General features: G+C 41.0%; 1 protein-coding gene and 1 long non-coding RNA gene across 15 annotated transcripts in view; one reads left to right on the top strand and one right to left on the bottom strand.

Moving 5' to 3' along the window:
• Window positions 1-7,664, top strand: part of TRPM3 (transient receptor potential cation channel subfamily M member 3) — a 442,246-nt gene extending 434,582 nt beyond the window's left edge. For all 13 annotated transcript variants that reach the window (XM_065045970.1, XM_065045967.1, XM_065045966.1 and 10 more), the window contains one exon: window positions 540-7,664. In XM_065045970.1, the coding sequence (XP_064902042.1) occupies window positions 540-1,989 (1,450 nt within the window). In that variant the 3' untranslated portion in view covers window positions 1,990-7,664. The remainder of the gene's footprint in view (window positions 1-539) is intronic.
• The window catches only part of LOC110360001 (uncharacterized), a 32,328-nt gene that overhangs the window by 3,305 nt on the left and 8,550 nt on the right, over window positions 1-20,473 (bottom strand). Inside the window, exons 1-2 of one of the 2 annotated variants that reach the window (XR_002415614.2) lie at window positions 9,072-9,539; window positions 8,185-8,260 (exon numbers count right to left, since the gene is read on the bottom strand). This is a non-coding gene — a long non-coding RNA (uncharacterized LOC110360001). Of the gene's footprint in view, window positions 1-8,184; window positions 8,261-9,071; window positions 9,540-20,473 lie in introns of those variants that run through there. The other variant, XR_010468974.1, reaches the window with a different exon arrangement.

Here is a 20,473-nt window from a genome sequence, read left to right as displayed (position 1 = left end):
TGGAGCAAACACCAGGAAAAAAACAAGGCAACGTTACCCACATTCTTCATTCAGTTCTGCACTTACACATAGTGGCCCTGCCTGTGGCACAACTGGAGACAACATTGTGTGTCATCTGCTCTAAGTGTTATTCATTTATAACAACCTAATTAGAAGTTTTGGCAGCAGAGAGGCAGCAAATCATAGAATCATAGAACCATAGAATCATATAATAGTTTGGGTTGGAAGGGACCTTCAAAGGTCATCTAGTCCAACCCTGACTCCCAGATCGTAGTAACATTTCTCTAATAACCTGTCCCTGGGATAGGGGATACCTCAAACCCCTTTTCTACATTACTCAGCAGACACCCCTGATTTAGCCCACTGGAGCAATTTCCTGACTGAGTGGTATTTCTTTGCTGAACATCTTTTAGCAGGGCTTTGAAGGAGGTGAGGTGGTGTAGGCGGGCTCTGAATTTTAAGACCTATTTGTTCCCCTTTGTTTTGGTGACCTATTAGCTGAATATAAATTAACCTGGTTAATTCTTCCATTTTTTAAGGGTAGAGAACATGGCCATGCGACTGGAAGAAGTAAATGAGCGAGAGCACTGCATGAAGGCCTCTCTACAGACCGTTGACATCAGGCTTGCTCAGCTGGAAGATATGATGGGACGAATGGTGACCGCCTTAGAAAAACTGACTGGCATAGAGAGAGGTGAAACAACCAAGATACGATCCAGGACCTCATCCGACTGCACTGATGCAGCCTACATTGTAAGGCAGAGCAGCTTCAACAGTCAGGAAGGAAATACTTATAAGCTACAAGAGAGCATAGATCCCACAGGAGAAGAGTCCATGTCCCCAACATCTCCTACAATCACGCCCCGCATGCGAAGCCACTCTTTCTATGCAACAAATATGAAGGACAAGTGTGGGTTGGAAAAGTTTGAAAGTATTTTTAAGGAAAGATCTCCAAGCATGCATCGGGCTATCAGTTCCCACTCGATAGCAAAAGAAGGAAAGGTTCCCTTAGCCCCTACTAGCACTTTGTCAATTGCCCCAGACTCCAGAAGGCCTTCATCTTGTATAGATATCTATGTTTCTGCCATGGATGAGATGCATTCTGACACAGAGCCTCTTGACAGCTCCATAAATATTCTTGGTACCGGAGATGCAGCTCTGCAGGCTCACATAGCCTCTTCCATTTTAGCTAACAGCGCGTACATTAGCAGTACACCTGGTGAAAAAATTTCTGGCAGGAGTCTTGATTACGAGGAAACCTCTGGAATAGAAACAAGAGCATTTTCTTCGGGCTATTCGCAAATCACAGATTGCCAAATCCCCTGGGATTCAGACCCTCCCTTGTATCACACTTTAGAGCGATCTAAAAGCAGTCGTTATCTGGCTACAACCCCATTTATTCTAGAGGAAACGCCAATTGTGAAATCTCACAGTTTTATGTTCTCTCCATCTCGAAGCTACTTCAGCAGCCTTGGCGTCCCAGTCAAAACAGCTGAGTACACAAGTATTACGGACTGCATAGACACAAGGTGTGTGAGTGCTCCCCAGGCCATTGCAGAGAGGGCCAGTTTCCCCGGAAGTCTCGGGGGCAAAGTGGAGGACTTGGGATGCTGCCACCCAGAGAGAGAAGCTGAACTAAGCCACCCAGGCTCTGATCATGAGGATAGTGAGGCCAAAGACAAGAAGGGGATCCCCTTATCTCCTCAAGATGGCAACGCTACAAGAACACTGGCCAACAGTATCCTACTTCCAAAAATAGAGCGAGCCAACAGCTATTCTGCAGAGGAGTCCAACATGTTGTATGCACAGCACACACGGAAGAGCTACTCCATCAGTGACAAACTTGACAGACAGAGAAATGCAACAGGCCTGCGAAACCCATTCCAGAGGAGTAAGTCTTCCAGGCCGGAGAGCCGAGGGGACAACGTGTCCATGAGGAGACTGTCAAGAACAGGAGCCTTCCGCAGCTTTGAAAGCAAGCACAGCTAGGCCTAGACAAAACTCACCGACAGTCTAAGGGTCATCTGCTCTCCAGTCAATTTTTCTTAGCAGAACTAAAAAAACCCCTCATGTCATCCCATGTCAACTCTAGTTGGCATTAGCCACCGGTCAAGGGAGCACATTGTAAGTTTCAACATCACCCACTGGTTGCTGCATCTTGACCCAGCTGACATTTGCACTTAAGGAAAAAGGGAGGGATGAAAGCTTTACAAAGACTTCAGTCAACAACAGGAATAAGCCCCCTTTATGAAGTCACAGTAAACAAATGAGTAGGTTCAGAAATCTGCCTTTTATTAGAAGGCATCCTAATATCTTTGATCATTATTCAGGTTTTTAGGATGCAGAAATTAACTGGCAAAAAGAGATGTACAAATTATATATTCTAAACTTCAATCACAACTTCTTTTTCATCTGTTTCACCATTGTGATGACTGATGAAAAGCATTTGTTATTTCTGTAGGAACTGGCAGCAAACAAACCTGAAGCCTCCCAAATCCCTTGCATCCCACACTTTGTGGAAATGAAGGAAGATGAACAAGATAAGAACCACAATGTTCATTTGTCTCTTTTTGTATCAGCTTATAGTGCCACAAAAAGTTTATATTTTCAAGAGCAGAAAGGGAAATGAGATGCCTTTTATACTGCAACTTAAATGGAGGAAGAGTTTATGTTAAAATATCAGGTGATTTCCTGTATAAAACAGGCACTCTAGATTCTAGCACAGCTGAACAAGCTCAGGATGAATGTAATTAAGCGGAATAGTATATATTTATTTTTTTACCACATTTGTCATCAATATGTTGTCTCACTGCATCAACGGATGTGATGGAACAGTAAGAACAGAGTTATCCAAGCAGAGCACAGTAATATTGTCAGGTTTCCACTGCTCCATTTAATTATGTATACAAATTGGGGAGATTTACCCACCAGGCCACTACCAGGCTCTTCTTGCTGTTCCATTTAAGCTTCCAATTTTTTACATCGTTCCCTCACCTAAAAATGTACACTTTTTTTTTGGTTCTTTTCATGAGGACATGACCATATTTGAACATTTCAAAGTATACGAGATTTATCAAGCAGTCTGAATCCAGATTAATACAATTAGACTGAAGTTGCTTAAGGGAAAATGTTCTTGGCAGAGGACTGGAAGACACGAAAAAGTATATATGCTTTTAAGGTAAGTTGAAGAACCAAAGCAAAACTGCACGTGTCTGTAAACTGCAAAAGCCATCACTTGAGACTAGGCTTTCACTGTTCTGTAGTGTATCACACAACGTACATTCTGGTAGAAGAAAGTATATCTGAACAGTAGTGCAGTTACGGGTTTTGGCTGAAGACAGTTGTAACTCCTCTGACCCCACCCAGGTACCAAGGGTCCACAAAGTCAACCAGAGTTTCAAACTTCTCATGAGAAGATAACACACTGGTCATGGGTGGAAGGGTATGTATAAGATAGGAAAAGGGTGGAGAAGCATGACCTGCAACTGCATCAAAATTTCACATCATTTATGGAGGCACAATTTTTAAGCTTGTAAAGAAGTGAAGCTAGTGCTACTAAAAATTAAAACATCTCTACAATGACCAAGATCTGTGTAGAACCAGCTCCTTTTTATTATTAAAAATGAACACATGCGAGTGGGGTACATACTTCCCATTATTTAAATGGGAATTATCTTCTGAATCTCTAAGGCAGCTTTGAAAATGCAGGCTGACATTTTCTCACTGGGATCTCACCCTGGGAGACTCAGAGCACTGCATGAGAGCTAAGTCTGAAAGGCAACAAATCTAGACATAAAACTAATCATCAGCCTCCAGAAAAGAGGCAAAGAAGGTGGAAACATTTAGGTACCAAGTCACTACGTTGGAAAGTTCAGGAAATACAGAAATGCAGCATGGGGACTTTAAGCACAATGTATTTCACACTTCCTGCACCAACGTGTTCCTTGCTTTCTTCTATTTGATCAGGCTTTCAATGAGCTAAACTCCACCACAACACCGTGTTTATGCAATTGCCTTGCAGTCCATGTGCAATGTTAAGCGTCACATGGCAACACCGAGGAAGGTCAGAAACCTTTCTGTGCATTACGAAGCATGCTTGAGAGGGGCTGATTGTTGAACAGCCAAATGCCCAGGGGCAAAGGAACTTGTGTTTAACAATCTGCTTCAAATGTGCCAACTTTTGTTAGCAGCCTTTTCCTAAGGCTTCTCCAAACCTATCTATCCTTGGTGAGTAGAGGGGGATATTCTCACTTTGTTTTCTTTGTTACTTTTACGAATGTCTGCTAAAACTGTTTGTGGGCTATTCCACCTTCACCATATTTACTGGCCTGCTCTAGAGGAACTTCAGATTCATTAGAAATTCCTCAACAGCGCTTAGTGAATTAGTTCAAAGCATAGGGCTCTCCTCTGGGGTAGATTTCATTGCTTAGTTTGTCAGGGTAAAGGAATTTGCCAAACCCAGAAGCTGTATAAATGTTTAGGATACAGCACTTTATTGATCTGGAGCACATATTCCAGGTAAAATGAAACAGGACACTTTATTTACCTCTTAAAATTTGCCATTATATAAAAAATGTAAATTCAGATGTTAAAAGTGTGATTGCAAGATGTCGGAACACTACTTCTCCTGAATGTTTCCCATTTATTCTACAATGTGGTGTCTATAGAATATATTACAATGGATGTTAGATTATTTTATCTTCTTCTGGTTTTTTTACACATTGCATCAAACTGCTCCTTTCCAAATTTGATGGTAAAGCACCCGTTCCTTGCAATGGGACCAGATTCCCCACTCCCAATGTTATTATGACCATCTAGTGAGAGTAGAAGTCTTACCATCCATCATCATGTAGCTACAGCATGTGCCATATGACATACTCTGTATCGAAGGATAGCTTATGAAATATATATACACGCATATATACATATCTCCCATATATAAACCAGTATAGTTGTGACATGTGGTAATATTAGTGAACGTTACAGGACAGTTTTAATATCCCATTATGAGGTCTTGTTTGTAAATCTGTAACATTCAATAAAATAGCACATGTTGCATTGAGCATTAAGTTCCACTATCCAATTATTAGCTTACATATGGAATATGCATTTCTGGTCACAGTGTGTAAGTTTGGTATGTCCCGCACACTTCTCTGTATAGTTCCACTTAAATGTCTGTATGAGCTGATGTATAAACCTCTAATGAGCCACTGCGGGCTGTGACAGGTGAGTTGTGATAGTGTGAAAGGTGAACTGGCATGTTATGCAAAAGATATAAGATAAATTAACTTTAATAATATTTTGAAACTCAACTGAGCTTAGCTGTTTGTTTACATATGCTGGCCGACTGAGGAAGCGGTGTACAGTATTTTATAAATATTTTCCTATAGTAATCTGTTCTGTTGTTTCCAGTTTAAGTGATGCTATTCTACAGTTGGGGTATACACTTGTCCTAGGTATTGGATTATAGCACATTATTCTTTCACAATAACAATGTGATATGACTGAAGTAGTTTCTCTTCCTTACAGTCCAGTCTTTTTTTGTGTCAATGAAAATGCATGCATTGTTTCATGAGTTTCTTTGGACTACTGTGAGACTCAACATTTTGCTATTGCCTGCCTGTAAAGATGAATCCAGTTAGGAATGAATTCAAGCTTTTGGATGTTTACATTATTTCCATTATGTTTGATCTTTAGCAAAGTAAGTGATTTTTTAATTATTTTTCAATGACAATTGTATTTTATGAAATTGAAATATTCAACACAACATGTGGACATACAGCAGTGCTCAGACATTTGGCTCTCTCTTTTTTTGGAAGAGATAAGGTGCTACATTATTGTTCTTAGCACAAGTGCCAGTTAACAAATGGCAGTGAGGGGATAATTTGAAAATATAAGGAAAAACCAAAACATCCATTCATCCACATAAGGAAATCCCTCCGGGTTCCAGATACAGATGACTTTTTTTTTCATTTTCCATTGATAGATTTTTTGGTAAAGAAAAAAAATAATAATTATTTGTACCTTTTGTGGAATGGATAGCCTTTTGTCAGGGGATAAATATCTTAGTTAGGTATATTTTTTGTATGAGAAGAAAATGATTTGTTTCTTAGAAACTGTCAGTGCATGGAAAATGCAGCTACACAAATAACTGCTAAAAAAAGTGCTGGTAGCAGCACACAGCCTTAGTCCAATGACTGCAGTCGGAGCAAACAAGTATTGGTCCTGCGAGCAGAAGTTATCAAAGGTATTAGCATAGAGCAAGCCAGTGAAACAAAATTATCTGTAAACTCATGGTGCAAATTTTCAAAACAAGCATAAATGTCTTGTTATGTTGCTCAGGTTATATGCATAAGAGGAGCTGATAATCAACAGAAGGGAAAATGTGAGCTGGTCATTCCTGGATTTGCCTAGGAATACTTAAGTAGTTGTGATATCTCTCCCCTGCTTAAAAATAATAGTATATTTGCATTTTTGCACAAATATGCAGAATTGTTTCAATAAAGGCCACATTTTCAGTTCTGTTAAAAGACACCAAGTACAGATCACCTTCTTCGAAAGAAACGGGAAAGCTTCCTAGCATGAGCTTTCCCTCCTCCACCTCACATAACAGCACAGTCCAAACTGGGCATAAGTAAAGCGTTGGGGGTGTCTGCTTACCTAATGAAACCCCTCATTCCTCTAGATGGAATTCACCGGCTTTGCCGCACATTGGCTTAAAAGCAGTAGTGTTGAATGTGGAGGGACTGAGTTTCTGCACCCCAGTGAGAGTTATCCTGTTTTATGGCCAACCGCAGGGTGAACGCTACAGATCACACAGGCTTCTCTTCTCCGATATTGACTACGATTATGGTCTTACTGATGTTGGTGCAAATCTGCAGAAAATCCGCTTCTTTCAATGGAGTACTCTGACTTTTGCATTTCTAACTCTATATTACTTCAAGTCATGGCACAGATTATCCTAAATCATCATCAAGTGGGAAGTCTAATGACTGAGCCTTTGGCCAGGCTGGTTCTGAAGCAGTCTCTGACCTTTTAAATTTTGCAATATGCTTTCAGATCTCTCGTAGAGCCACACAGTACGTATATCAAAAAACTATTAGGAAACAATGTTTGATTATGGAATTGCTGCTGTTTCTGCTGCAGGGGGGTGATAACTCGCTTATTTTAGTATTTGGTAGGGAAGGTGAAGGGACAGAAGTGGGAATTGGCTGTGAAATACAATTTTATGCCTGCACAAGAGTAAATTGTATTAAAGTTATATCCTTCTTCCACCACTGCAGTTGTTGTACATGAGGAGAGTCTATATGCTGCTACTGCTGTCTGGAACAGTGTTTGCAATATACTATACTAATAGCTATTTAATCGTTTATTATTTGGGCTATCATTTGTAAGTGTATAACAATCATTTATAAAGGGATAAAAAATATTAAAATGTCATTTTAAACAAATTCCTACTAATATGAAGCTTTTCAAGTATGATTTGTCTAAATGTATATCACTAGGGAAAACAGTCCTTTCCAAAGGTCCACTGGATTCACGATGCACTTTTAGACTGTGTTTAGATACGTAATAAAAAGCAGAAGTTGGCAATTACTACAGCAGAACTTTCTGAAATTTCTGTAACAATTGTTTTGCAATAAAAAAGAAGATGTAGTTCAAAACATCTGTTCTTACAGAAGCGTTTATTTATGGTCATTTGCTTTCAAAGCAATAAAGCAACAATGCAATGGCAGCTGCTTTTTCTAAGATCTGTCACTGCTCTAGTTATAACTTTACAGCTCCAAAGAAAACCAAGGGGTTTACACTACTGCACTCAGTAGTTTTGAATGTTGTAAGTTATTTCCACCTCTGAGATCAGGTGTCATTCACGTGTCCCTAATTCTGGCCAGTATTAGGCCCCAGTTTGAAAGAAGACAGACATACTTCTCAGTGTGTTTATTTAAAAGGAAGGAATAGTTTCTTTTATTTCTAGCTACCATTATGGCAAGGCGGGGCAAGGCACTGATTGCAGATCCCCCCTAAATTGCTTCCACATAGACTGGAATCAGCACGCTCCTTTGTAAGGCAGTCTCCCGAAATGGGTGGCATTGCTGGCTCTGGTAGCTAAGGAAGGTTCATTAAAAACAAAGGGCACCAAATAATCCACTAGTACCTGTGACCTGCTCTGAACTGGTATCTCACCTTCCTCAAGAAAGAAGTCATTGTCTCTCTCTCTTCATGCAGCTACAACCAGCTCTGACACTTCCTCACGAAAATGCTGAAAGAAAAAGAAAATAAGGCACTGACACAAAATAAACCAAGGTCAGCTTTCACTGAGGTAATAATGTCTTTTAGCTAAATGCAAAAGAATCAAAGGAAACAAATATTCATTTGAATAAGAAGTATATCAGATACTCAGAACAGTTCTGCGCAGGTCGGTCACACTTCAAGAGAGGAATGGTTTAGAGAGGTGTTCTTTATTTCACATTTCTGGGAAGGAAATACTAAATTCCTGGATCAGATTTTATCTAATCCTTTCTCAGGGACTGCCATTCAGTGAAGACTATGGGAGCTTTGAAACTCTAGAAAAATATTTAAAAAACAAAATAAAAATCTGTGCCAGACAGTTGTCATTGTGCTTCTTTCCAGGTAATATTATATTTCTGGTCTCCCTAGAATTTTTCACAGTAACGAACTTCCCCTAAATTCAGCCAATTAGTGCTGTAAAAAAGCAACATCACCAGCCTTGATTTTCATTCCCATGAGCTGCAATATTGTAGTCTTTAGGGCAGTGGTCCAGTCTCTTTTAATCTCATTAATTCATAATGGCAAAGAACTCCATTTAATATTAACCATGGCAGTCAACCCTAATTCATTATCCTCATGACTGAATACAGCAAAAACTTAGAGCAGCCCTCACTGTCTTTGCATATCAAGCTCAAATTTCACTCTGTTTATATTTCTGGAACAACAAAAAACTTACAAAACCTCAGGATTTCACTATTTTAAAATTTTCAAATAACTGATTGCAGGCATAAATATTGTATATTTGGATTATACTTTTGAGAGGCAATAATGACAAGCATTACCTGATAGAAGGTTACTGCGGTATGTTTATGTGAAATGACAATAGTAGCCCATGAACAGTTACAGACATCCCACTGCAGATGATACAGGCTATTGCTGTAGAGAACTATGGGTAGAAAAAGAACAGCTATGAGAGGAACTGCCTTTGTTAGTCTGGATTTCAAAACAAGAAGTTCAACAGCTGGGCAGACAGTTGGAGAGACTGATATGCTCCTACCACCTTCTAAAACTTAATTTTTTTGCTACACCTTTCTTCACTTAAACATGTAGCCAAATGTTAAATAGTCACGGGAACACCACTGAATCAGCCTGTGGAGGTGACAGAATTATCCTCACAAAATATTCCAGTGGGTTTTATTCACAGTGTGCAAGATGAGAATTTTCTTAACAAGCTTGGAAAAATAACATACCAAGGCTCTAAGGACATTACTGAAAATGTGAACACATAATCTTTTTCCTTTATTTGAAAGATGACAAAAAAAATCAACTACCAATGTAGCATTTCACTATTCACTAATGAAAAACCTGAAACTAAAATTGCATTTTTAGGCAAAAATCTGTCTTCTAGAAGTATCAGTTAAAAATAGTAAATCTGGATGAAGAATTACTTTCTTCAAAAACTCCTTAGAAATATTAGTCACAAACCTGAATTCTAACCCACAGCTGCTGAACTACAGTAACTGCACTGTAATTTGGGAAGGGGTGGGCACACAAGAGGGATGCAAATGGGCAATGGGGAGAGTTAGTCTACCTAAAGGAAAATATGAACAATGAACTCTAAAATTCACATCATTCTTACTCTGTAAGGCTAGATCCCACTTCTTTTCAGAGTGGATGCTTGGGGAGCTATACCATAGCTCTGCAATTAGTGATAGCGTTAGTTTATGGTGAACCCATTTCTACCATGTTATCTGTCTTGGTACTATTGTCCTATGTCCCTCAGAGAATCATAACTTTGACAAACTTACAGCAACAATGATCAGTCTCTGCTTATTACAGAATAAATAGTCCTTGTGTCGGTGGAGCTGTTGAACATTTTTTTATTAATATCTAAATAGGCATTATGGATCTTTTCTCCAGTCTTATCTGAAGGATGGTGAGTCCTGTTGCACGAACAGGACAAAGATTCAGAAAACATGGCCTGGTGTCCAGCTCCCCAGAAGATTGCTTTCTCCATGAAGCTCTTTGGCTTTCTAACCCAAGCAGATTGCCTTCACTCCACCACAGTTCAACTGTGTCAGAGAGAAGTAGCAGCCACCATGGGAAGTACACAGCAATGCAGGGACACTCCTTTCACTTTCCTCACTGTTCAGGGGCATAGCGGGGGCTCACATTACCACTGCAATCCTCTGAACATTTATCTGAAACTTTTGTATACTTATTTGTTTTCAATAAGTCTCAAAAATAAAATAAGCCTACCTTAGTCCAAACATAATCTCCTCTAAAATGTCTGGGTATTTTCAGGCAATAAGGCACTGTGGACATTTCTGGGGAAACAAGTCAGTAGCTGAACATATTAACTGGCCACTGATGATGCAAAGATTTCAACCATCTCCATTTTGTTTGAGATGATGGAGGGAAGGGTGTTGCAGCACCTCTGCAGTTTCAGAGTGGGGCCCTAGCCCTGGGGTAAGTTGAGCTGGCCTCACACCAGCTCTGTGTAATGCGTGCTCCAGGGATGGGTAGGTCCAGTAGGTCTGCTAACTTTGGCATTGAGTCGGCAGGGGAAAACGTCATGGACACTAGAGTGAGGAAAAAAGGATGTGGACACTTTATCACCAGTTTGCTCAAGACAGACTTGACAGTAAGATTGGGAAACAGAGGCTTATCTGTATCCCCATTCTCCTGTGTTCATTCCATCCTGAGATGCAGTGGAACTGTGTCAGTACATGTGCTATAACATATAGGTCTACCCTAGGTAAGTCCAAACAACACACTACAGTCCAAGACACAGATCAAGGGAAGGACTGCAAAAAAACCTTGAATGCTTCAGGCTTACAAATCCCACAGTAAAACAATATATAAATAAACAAAATGAAGTGCACATCCTTATATGCCTTAGCTACATACATGAGATATTTTAGCAGCATGTTGGAGTATTCAGCTCAAACAATCACTGGAGCACAATGCTGATCCCCAAGTCTCCTCTCTGCAAAACATGTGCATGAAGCTGCTGTCTTTAAAGCCATAATTTCTGTTTCCCCACGCTCCAGTGTCTATGGGATGGGGTCTGTCAGTTTGCCCTGCCAGTATCTAAAGTTGCCCATGCTGGAAGCCAGAGGCATTCAAAAGCTGCCTGGAGGGGTACTGGAAGACATGTATTCTGCATGGTAAGGAAACACAGCGTTTCAAACCTTTCTCCTTCGGCACCAGTCGTCCCTCCCCAGGCCAGGTGAGGCTCGGTGATGCCCCACGCACATCGTGACACCGGTTTTATGACGTGATGTCACTTCTGTCAAAGCGGCCGCTGGATGTCACTGTTTCATCTCCAAGAGGCGGCCACAAAAAAAAAAAAAAAAAAGACAGAGCTTCCCAGCCTGCCCCGGAACAGCTGTTTGAAGCATCCCTTATTGAAAGAACAGGTGATACAGGAGCACCAGGGGACAAGCAGGCCCCCTGCTATAGCAGAGGTGACACTGAAACCCTAAGATGGCTGACTGAACCACAGCGAACTGTGGTTGAGATATACTAGTAATAGCAATTAAGGATTATGAACACCAGCAGGCTGAAGTGGGAAGCCCTCTGAAGTAAATTCTTGGGACTCTAGGTAGACTTTAGATCTTGGGATGCTAGATAGACCCTAGACTCTCGGGTGGATAGACCTACCACTATGTAAAGCAAGAGGCTTTGGAGGAAAAAGTGGAATGCCTGCTGTATCTGCATTACCCATGCTCATCACAATTTTTCTAACTCCGGGATGAAAAGTATTGCATAAATAGCATAGCTGCTTGTATGGAAATCATCTTCAATTTGAAACTTAATTATATATGGAAATGGTAACATTATTTCTTATGTAGGGAAATGTCAGGAAATCTTGGTAATGATTGTTCAGAATTTTGCTAAACATTGCAGTCTGTAAGGCTGAAATGTTCTGGCCTGATTCCTGGTTGGAAGTGAATGTAACCAGGGAAACAAATGAAAGTTTTGTCCATGCTAAAATAATAATAATAATAGTACTCATGTTTGAATTCTGCATGCATGCACTAAAAACAATGAGCAGCAATGTTTTTTATATTAGCATATAAAAACCATGGAGATTGCACAGAATCATAGAATATCTCAAGTTGGAAGGGACCCATAAGGATCATTGAGTGTAACTCCCTACACATGGTACACGTAGAGATCTGATGAGGACTTATTTACACATGCAGCAATGGGCTATGTTGGGTCATTTTTGGACCAACCATCAAAAGCAGAAACAGGTTTCTTGCTTTGGTCTGTTATTAAATTATCTCCCCCAGCAGAAATCTGCATACCAGATACACAGTTTTCCACCTTGCTGGTGAACCTCCCTGTGAGAAGGCTGCAGTTGAGCATTTGAAGCTTGAAAGTGCTAGACTAAAAGTAGCTCCTACAACATTGATTTGCTGCTCTGGAGCATCAGATCTAAAAATTTCGCACAATTGTACACCACTTGAACCACACAGCCTTCCCTAGCAAAGGTCCGGCTTTAAGCTGTGCTGGCTCACAGAAAGTTTGAAAACTTGTCTATGTGAAAAGTTTTTTTCTGTCAAGGGAGTTTTAGACATCTGATGAGATAGGGTGCCACAGAAAGTGTTGTACTAACTGTATACTCGGCAGCTGGCACTTACCTTACACTGTGTGCACTGTCCTTGGGGGTTGTTAATCAGAAGACAACATGCTTGAAGAACAACAAGGTGATAATTGTGTTCTTCTCATTTTCTGAATTTTTGGCACTGTTTTCCTGTATGCCCTAAGGCTGAAAACTCAGGATGGATGGAAGTCAGTGAGAGCTGCTCTCTGATAATGTGCACTGCTGTATAATGCCAAAACTCCTGAGAAAACAGGTCCCTAATCAGGACCTAGGTCTCCCACAGGGCATTTCTTTGCCTGTCCTTCTGCTCCCATACGCGAGAAGTAGAAGAAAGTGTGGTTATTCTATCTTCATCTTTTAGGACCAAAAACCTTTTTTTTTATAATATTCATCCATATGGAAAAATTTGGTACAATCCATTATCTAAGTCATTTTTTTTCTAAGACAAATCCCTCTCTCCCACCTCCCCAGAGAGAAGCTAATCACATTTCCATCTGTGAGTATTCTTGGGCAAACCACTCTCAGTCAGGAGACTGTTTGAAGCTATTCATTGAGCCAGAAGGCTCCAAAGCCCAGAGCAAAAGCTAGGTTAAGGCATTCCCTGGTGCAATTTGAAGAGTCTCAGACAGAGAGGAGATTGTGAAATGTGGGAAATCTTTCAAAGTTCAGAGTGCTTTTTATATGCTGTAAAATAGAAGGGGACACCAATGAGATAACCAGCTGTTTCTCCTGCTCCTTGTTTTATTACACATGTTCTCAGTTGGCCTATTTTAAGCCTCCTGGGCTTGGAAAGCAAAACAAAAGGCAGAAGGGGAAAAACCTGTTTAATGACTCCCTAACAGACTTCATATATCAGGCAAGCTCCTGGCTGTTTGGGAAAATCATGCATAGAAGGTATCGGGTATATCTCCCCCAAGAGACTTCAAGAAAACATGGGCCGTTATGAACTTTAGGCACCTACTGCATTAGGCAACAGCTAGGCAGATATATCAATCTGTCTTTTGTGCATCGGTGTTTCAAACTGCCATGATATTACATTGATTTGAAGATCTAGTGCTCACCCACACTCTCCTTCAGTTCCACATCTGCCAACAGAAGCATTGCACAGGAGAAAGGACTGAAATTTGTGAAGACTAGTATTACAGATTTTAATCCACTACTGTGGCAATATCACACCTTCAACCAGTCTATTAATCTGGAATTTGGGAGGGATCTTCTGCTACCATCTTTCTATTCATATCTGTTTAATGCAGTGCAAAAGCTGAACCACAGGACAACTTGATGACTCCCTCCACCCAAGCAGCTGAGCTGTTAAAAGACTCCCAGGTTTGTTTCTCTTAGGGCTCTGAGCAGCATAGGACCACCTGTAAACCTATCAAAAATGCAAATGGAAGGAGAAACAGATACTTTGAAGACCGAAGTCTCACCTTGGTTAAACCCAAACTAGTCAACTGTCTGTGTCACTGAAGCAACCAAGTTACTCAAACTGGGCACTCAAATAACTAGCAGCAAAACTCGGCACAACAAATGAAATCAACCTGATCAGCAGTGCATAGTGTGAGCAGTGATGTTGGCTCTCTGTTCCAAATAAAGGAGCATCTAAACTCAAATGAGTAAGAGCAGCTTCATTTTTCTCTTAACAGGATGTATCAACCTTACTTTTCTTATGGCTTTCTACAAAAAACTCTCTTCAGCCCACTTCTCGTATATGCTCGTGGTTCATAAACTGTGTGGGCTGCAGTGATTCATCAAAATTTACATAGTAGCTGCATGTGAGGTTTTAACTCCTTTCAGTAAGGCAGGCCAACTTAACAGCCCTGAACTTCTGTGTAAAAGCTATTGTTAGAGTATCGGGGTAAAACATTGCCCCAGTTGCCAGCACTAAGGATTTGTAATTATCTTTTATTCCAGTTATAGCAGCACACTGCAGGCTTATGTTTCTGTTCCTGTCATTATTATTGATAGCCACATTTCTAGATCTAACAGCAGTCTTCTAAAGCCTACCTGTGCCCACAAATGATAGTGATTCATACCTGATGATTAGTCAGAGCTGTAATCAATGAAAAGCTAAGGGTAAAAGTCCCTTTTACTTCTGTCCCTTTTACTCCCACTTTCAGTCAGCATTTTCAAGCCATTTCCCCAGCCAAATCTTGGAAATGAAAGAAAAGGAACATTTACCTGTTGACACCTGCCAGCCCACTGCTGCCACACAGACACAGATGGCCAAACATCAACTCATGAAGCCAACAGACATGCAGAGTGAGCTCTGCTAGACAGCTGCCACCTTTTCTACTGGCAGCTTGAAGTGACACAGGAGATGGGGGGTGGAGGGTGTCCCATTAGGCAGCCTTTAGGTGAAACCGCAGCTGTAGCTAAGCGCCATACAGCACTACAATAATTTCAGATCAGCATAGCAATGCTCAGGTACAAGAGGTGTAACTATTCACTTAACACATGTCCCAGCCATGCAGGTCCCAGCAGGGAAACGTTCTGTCATTCCAGAGGAACGGCTCACGGGCTGTGCAGGGAGCACAAAGCAGCACTAAGATGCTCTAGGGCACAGGAAGACTTTGCCACAGTAACTCAGGACAGTTCACCTCCCCCATCCAAGTGTGTACAGTCCCAAGCACATTTTATCTCCTTGTTACGATAACCTGACACAGCTCACTTCCCCCCTGTCTGCACGTACCCCTGCACAGGCACTGACATGACGGCCAGCTGTGGATCTCAGAATTTGGATAATAATAACTGTGTTACACCTGCGAGTTCTTTAACAAGCAAAACAGGGCATTGCATATGCACGATCTGTTAATCTGCACAAGCGTTATTATCCAGCCCTGCAGTGCTTTCCCTTGAGCTTCTCTCCCGAGCAGGGCTCCACTGCGTTGGGTCCTCATTTGGTCAGTGTCAGCGTCCTGGGGCTCCCACCATGGTAACTCTACATAAAGCCAAATCTTTCACTTGGTGAGTGTTGTGCCTCATCCCTGAGGGATCTGCACCTGCTTTTTGTTCCTAACAGATGTGATTAAGCAAGCTGGGGCGCTTCAGCAGGTGAGGCACTGGGGAGTTCACAGGCTATTTGCTATAAGCTGCACGGTCACTTCCCACTTTCAGTGGGGAAGTGCCTCCACGAAAAAGACAGCATCTTCCAAACCGAAGGCCCAGAGGCAGAAATGGAGATCTGTAACAGACGGGCTAAGCCCTTGCTAAAGACAGTGCTTTAATAAGCTGTATCTTGTATGTACACCTTGAGATTGGAGCTTTTACCTGCAGACGGAGTCCCATTGCTTCAATAACCTATCTTCGGGTCACAGACGATCTTTGCAGTTCGTTTCCTACCATGGTGTTGATTAAGATGCATTCATTTCTTCCAGAGACACTAATGTGAAACACCACTTGTGGCCCATCACCATGGGGCCTCAGTAAGCAGATTGCTGATTGTCTTACTTGGCACAGATTTACATGGATGTTGGTGCACAAAAGCAGAACAGTTGTGTTGAGTGCTTCATAGGCCACTAACAATGTTGTAACTGTTGTCATCTGCACTGGTATCTCCAATGGGTATGGTCATGTAAGCTTTTTGAGCTTTGTATCGTTTTGTATATAGATAGTGGATTAGGAGCACCAGCTGAAAGGGTCATACCGCTCTCAGATCTCACCATTTTGCCCTGCAACCTTCTGTTTTCATGTTAGAAAAACATTCTGCAGTGCACTCAACCTAGACCTTTTCCTACTCCCTTAAAAACATTAACATGTTGATCCATTTCTGTGGGCTTCTTACCTGCATTTGTACATATGACACACCACAACACTCCCACAAAAAAAAAATATATATATATATATATATAGTGTCATAAAATCGATCCTACAGATCTACAGCTTGAAAACTTGAAAACTTTCACTTTATTTTTCTTAAATAGCATTGGGAAATGGGCAAAGAGCTAAAACACAGGAAGAGCAATGTCCTACAAATAAATAAAATTTCTTCAGTAAGCTCTGCATGATTATAACTTTTGAGGTCATTTTTGGCCAATATTTTTTTATTAATACATTAATTTATTTTTATGAAGTTCACCTCTGTTAGTAAACAGTACATGAACTAGTATTAGTCCTTTCAGAATCACTCTCTGCTTGAATGATCTGTCAAATACCTGCAAAATGCCTTCTTAGTTTCTGACTCTTTGCAAGCAGCTCATTCTCTCTGACCAGATAATAAAAGAACAGGACATTTTAGATTTTCTGACAAACTGGAGTATATCCAAGTCCTTTTCTGAGAAATTAATTCTTGCACGTATGAATCTGAAGCATGTTTTGTAGAAGAGTCTGGAACTAGCACTTCAAACTGCTGCTTCAACTAATGCTTCAAGGAAAAGCCACTTCTTACAAAACACACAGGCAGGAAAGCAGGAAAAAGCCATTCTTCTCCCCACTCACTTCTAGGAAATCAGAAGTTAATATTTCTATTTCTATTTCAATTTAACTAGATTGTGACTCAGGATCAGATATTTGAAGGTGCTTAGCTCCTAATTCTTCATGGATAGTTTAATATGAAAACACTCAAAGAGCTGAGCTTTTCTCCTTCAGCCAAATAGTGGTTTTGTAACTGAGTTATCGAGGTTATTCAAAAGGGTCACAGACTCAGCCACAGTAAGTTACTTAAACTGTAAATAGATATTTATTGACATTCTTCAGTTATCTGTCTAGCTCACTATGGGATCGGCACAATAAGCCTGTTTCAATACAAGAAGCCAAATGCTTCCTGCACAGCTTTGAGGTCTTTCAAAACTGTAAGCAGCAAAATGATCTATAAACTTCCATTGTATTTTGAAGGTACAGGGAACTGTAGCTACATTCTTTAGTTTCTCTGTATCCTACAATAAAAAGCATTATTAAAGTTGCAAAGCCCTAAAAAGTTAAAAATGAATGCATTCCCTTTCTGCACAAAATGATAGATGTATTTACATATTAAAATGCTATTCACTCCCTGCCCCCACCTACCCATAGGTTTGGTTTAAATTAATGAGCAGCTACGCTGTTTTCTCATCAATCGTTACACATCTTTCTCAACCTGCTCTTGAAGATCAACTTGTCATTTCATAATTACTTTTTCTCTAATAGTTATTGTTAAATAATCAAGTTGTTTTACATATTTATGAAATACTTTATTTCCACAACAACTTTGACATTATGATAATCTCAGTTTATGGAAGGGTCTGTAATTGTGGAAACTCAGTTTGAAAAAACTTATCCAAACTTCTAGCATGTTTCATACTAAATGTTATCCATTTTAGGTACTGGTGGCTTTTCCTACAGCTTCAAACATACATTGCCTTTGCGAATGGCTGCCTGGGAGGTATCTGGAAAACAAGGGAGATTGGGCGACTCTGAAAAGTTTAATTGAAACAGCTTAACCAAAACCATCAGAGTTTTGCAACAGAAACAGTGACAGACCCTAGTATTTCAGAGACAGACTTCTCCATCAGATCTTCTCTCCCTTTCCAGGAATCCCCTCTCTCATTCATAACTACTGACTGGAAGCTTTCCACAAGGAGGTATTCTGCGTCAGAAAATGTCCTTTCAGAAAGGTCAAATATTCTTTAGGATATAGAAAAACTACACAAGCAAAAACAGTTCTTCTTCAGCAGCCCACGCAAAAACAGACATTTTTCCTCTCTGTTTGAGCATGCTGACATCTGTCTGCTCAGCTGCCACAGCTGAACTCCCCCCAGCCTCCTCCACCTCCTCGAGAGCCAGGCAAGGGAAGGAAGGCCTCACAGTCCCACACCTAATGGCACCAGGGCTGCAAAGGTCTCGTCATCATCAGTTTGTGCCTGCAGGAAAAGCGTCAAAATTGAACTCAGGCATCCAGGAAGCCAAAATTCTATTTCTGTTTGCTCGTAACTAAATTATTAAAAAAAAAAAAAAAAATCCAAATGCATTTTTGCCCACATGAGGGGTTATTAGATACTAATCAGCTTTATTCAGACTTCAGAAAGAAATGAAATCTGACTCCAGCAGACAAAAGCCTCCTTTGCTGCACACCTCTTATTCACGTCCAAAGCAATTCCATCCTGTGCACAGACTGAGACAAAATGCTGTGGATAAGTTGGTACATAATTATACAATTAAAGACTGCTGAACACACAAACCTCAGGGGTCTAGCTGAGCCTATATGGGGACCTACAAGCGTAGCCTTTCTCAGCTTGTGAATGTGCAGTTTCTAAAGATTTATACTGGTGGTTTGGGACATCTATATTTTTTGCGCTTTTCTTAAAGGAAGAAAACAACCCACCCACTCAGCCCTGCCAGATATTCCTCATGTGTAATTATATTGGACCATAGCAGAGATGGAGCTTGCAGCATGGCAGCTTTGTGCTTGAGTTAATGGAGTGGCTGGTAGTAACTGGTGTCACCTCCAGGGTCAGCAGCTGCGAGGGGGTGTCAGGCCTTCTCCTTTCACAACCAGACACAAACGGGCTACCAGCTCCCCGCAAACGATTGCCCCATGGCTGCCTCTGCCCAGGTCCCAGCCTCACCCCGCTCCTTCACTGCACACCCATCATCCCCGTCCCCACATCTTGCCTCTCGGACACCAAAGGAGGCTGTGCAGTTGTTAGATGATTCTCTGAGCCTTAGCTCTGAGTCCCAAGCGGCTTGCTTCAACTGCTAGAAAATGAGGGCTCCCCAAGTTGCCAAAAATATGAAACGGAATACACCTAAAAAAATCTCTTTCTTACCTTTAATTTCACACCAGTTACATTTCATTTCTCTTCAGCAGTACTAATCCTGGCTTGCCCTCAGATGAAAAACACAAGAATTAGGCCTGTGTTTTAACTTGTGTGATATACAAACTCTAGATGGAGTTTGATATCTCAGAGTCTAGTTTTTGAACAACCGAAATTAATTTTAAAGACTTTCAGTAGCTCCTGAGTCCCCCTCACTCCTGCACTGCTGTGAAAGACCCACATAAAAGCCAGTACACTACCCTGAGGATACAGTCAAAGCAAAATTAATCTAAATGCTACTCCTAACACAGAAATGTTAATGAAGCAATGTAGCTACTGCTGCAACTGAAAGAATCTTGTCTTTTATATGCAGCACTACGGAAAACCATGTCAGAAAGAAAATCTGACTTTCAAGTTGATTGTGGCCTCTTTAATTTATAACCTGGTTTTAAAACTATAGCCCGTACTGGAAGCATAGGATCTTATCCATCAGCAGAACTGGGGGTGCATTCTCCTCCAGTTACTGTTGCACAAAATGATAAACTTCAGTAGGAAGCAGCAGAGTGGATAGGGACAGAGTTTAACTCCAGAACTTCTAACCAAGCCATAAGCCAGCAGACTCCAAAATCCAAACGGCGACAGCGGAAAATAACCTGTTGGATTGAGCCACCTCACTGTGGATGCAGAGCCTCAGCAGTGACCAACAGCCAGAGGAGTTGAACACATGTTGTGGGTATGACTGCACAGACACGACTGCCATCCTCTCCTCTAGATTATGCATTTGTTTTCAGTTTCATGCCCCTGCCTGTTCTCTATTTCTCCAGTCAGTCATGATGCCAGCCTCCCTCATACACTGCTCTTCATGCATGGGAAGGACTCCCAAAGTTATTAATTGCTCTGCCAG

Source organism: Columba livia, chromosome Z (assembly GCF_036013475.1).
Source record: "Columba livia isolate bColLiv1 breed racing homer chromosome Z, bColLiv1.pat.W.v2, whole genome shotgun sequence".
Lineage (NCBI taxonomy): Eukaryota > Metazoa > Chordata > Aves > Columbiformes > Columbidae > Columba > Columba livia.
Note: the sequence above shows the minus strand (reverse complement) of the source record. Positions and strands in the feature narration are given on the sequence as shown.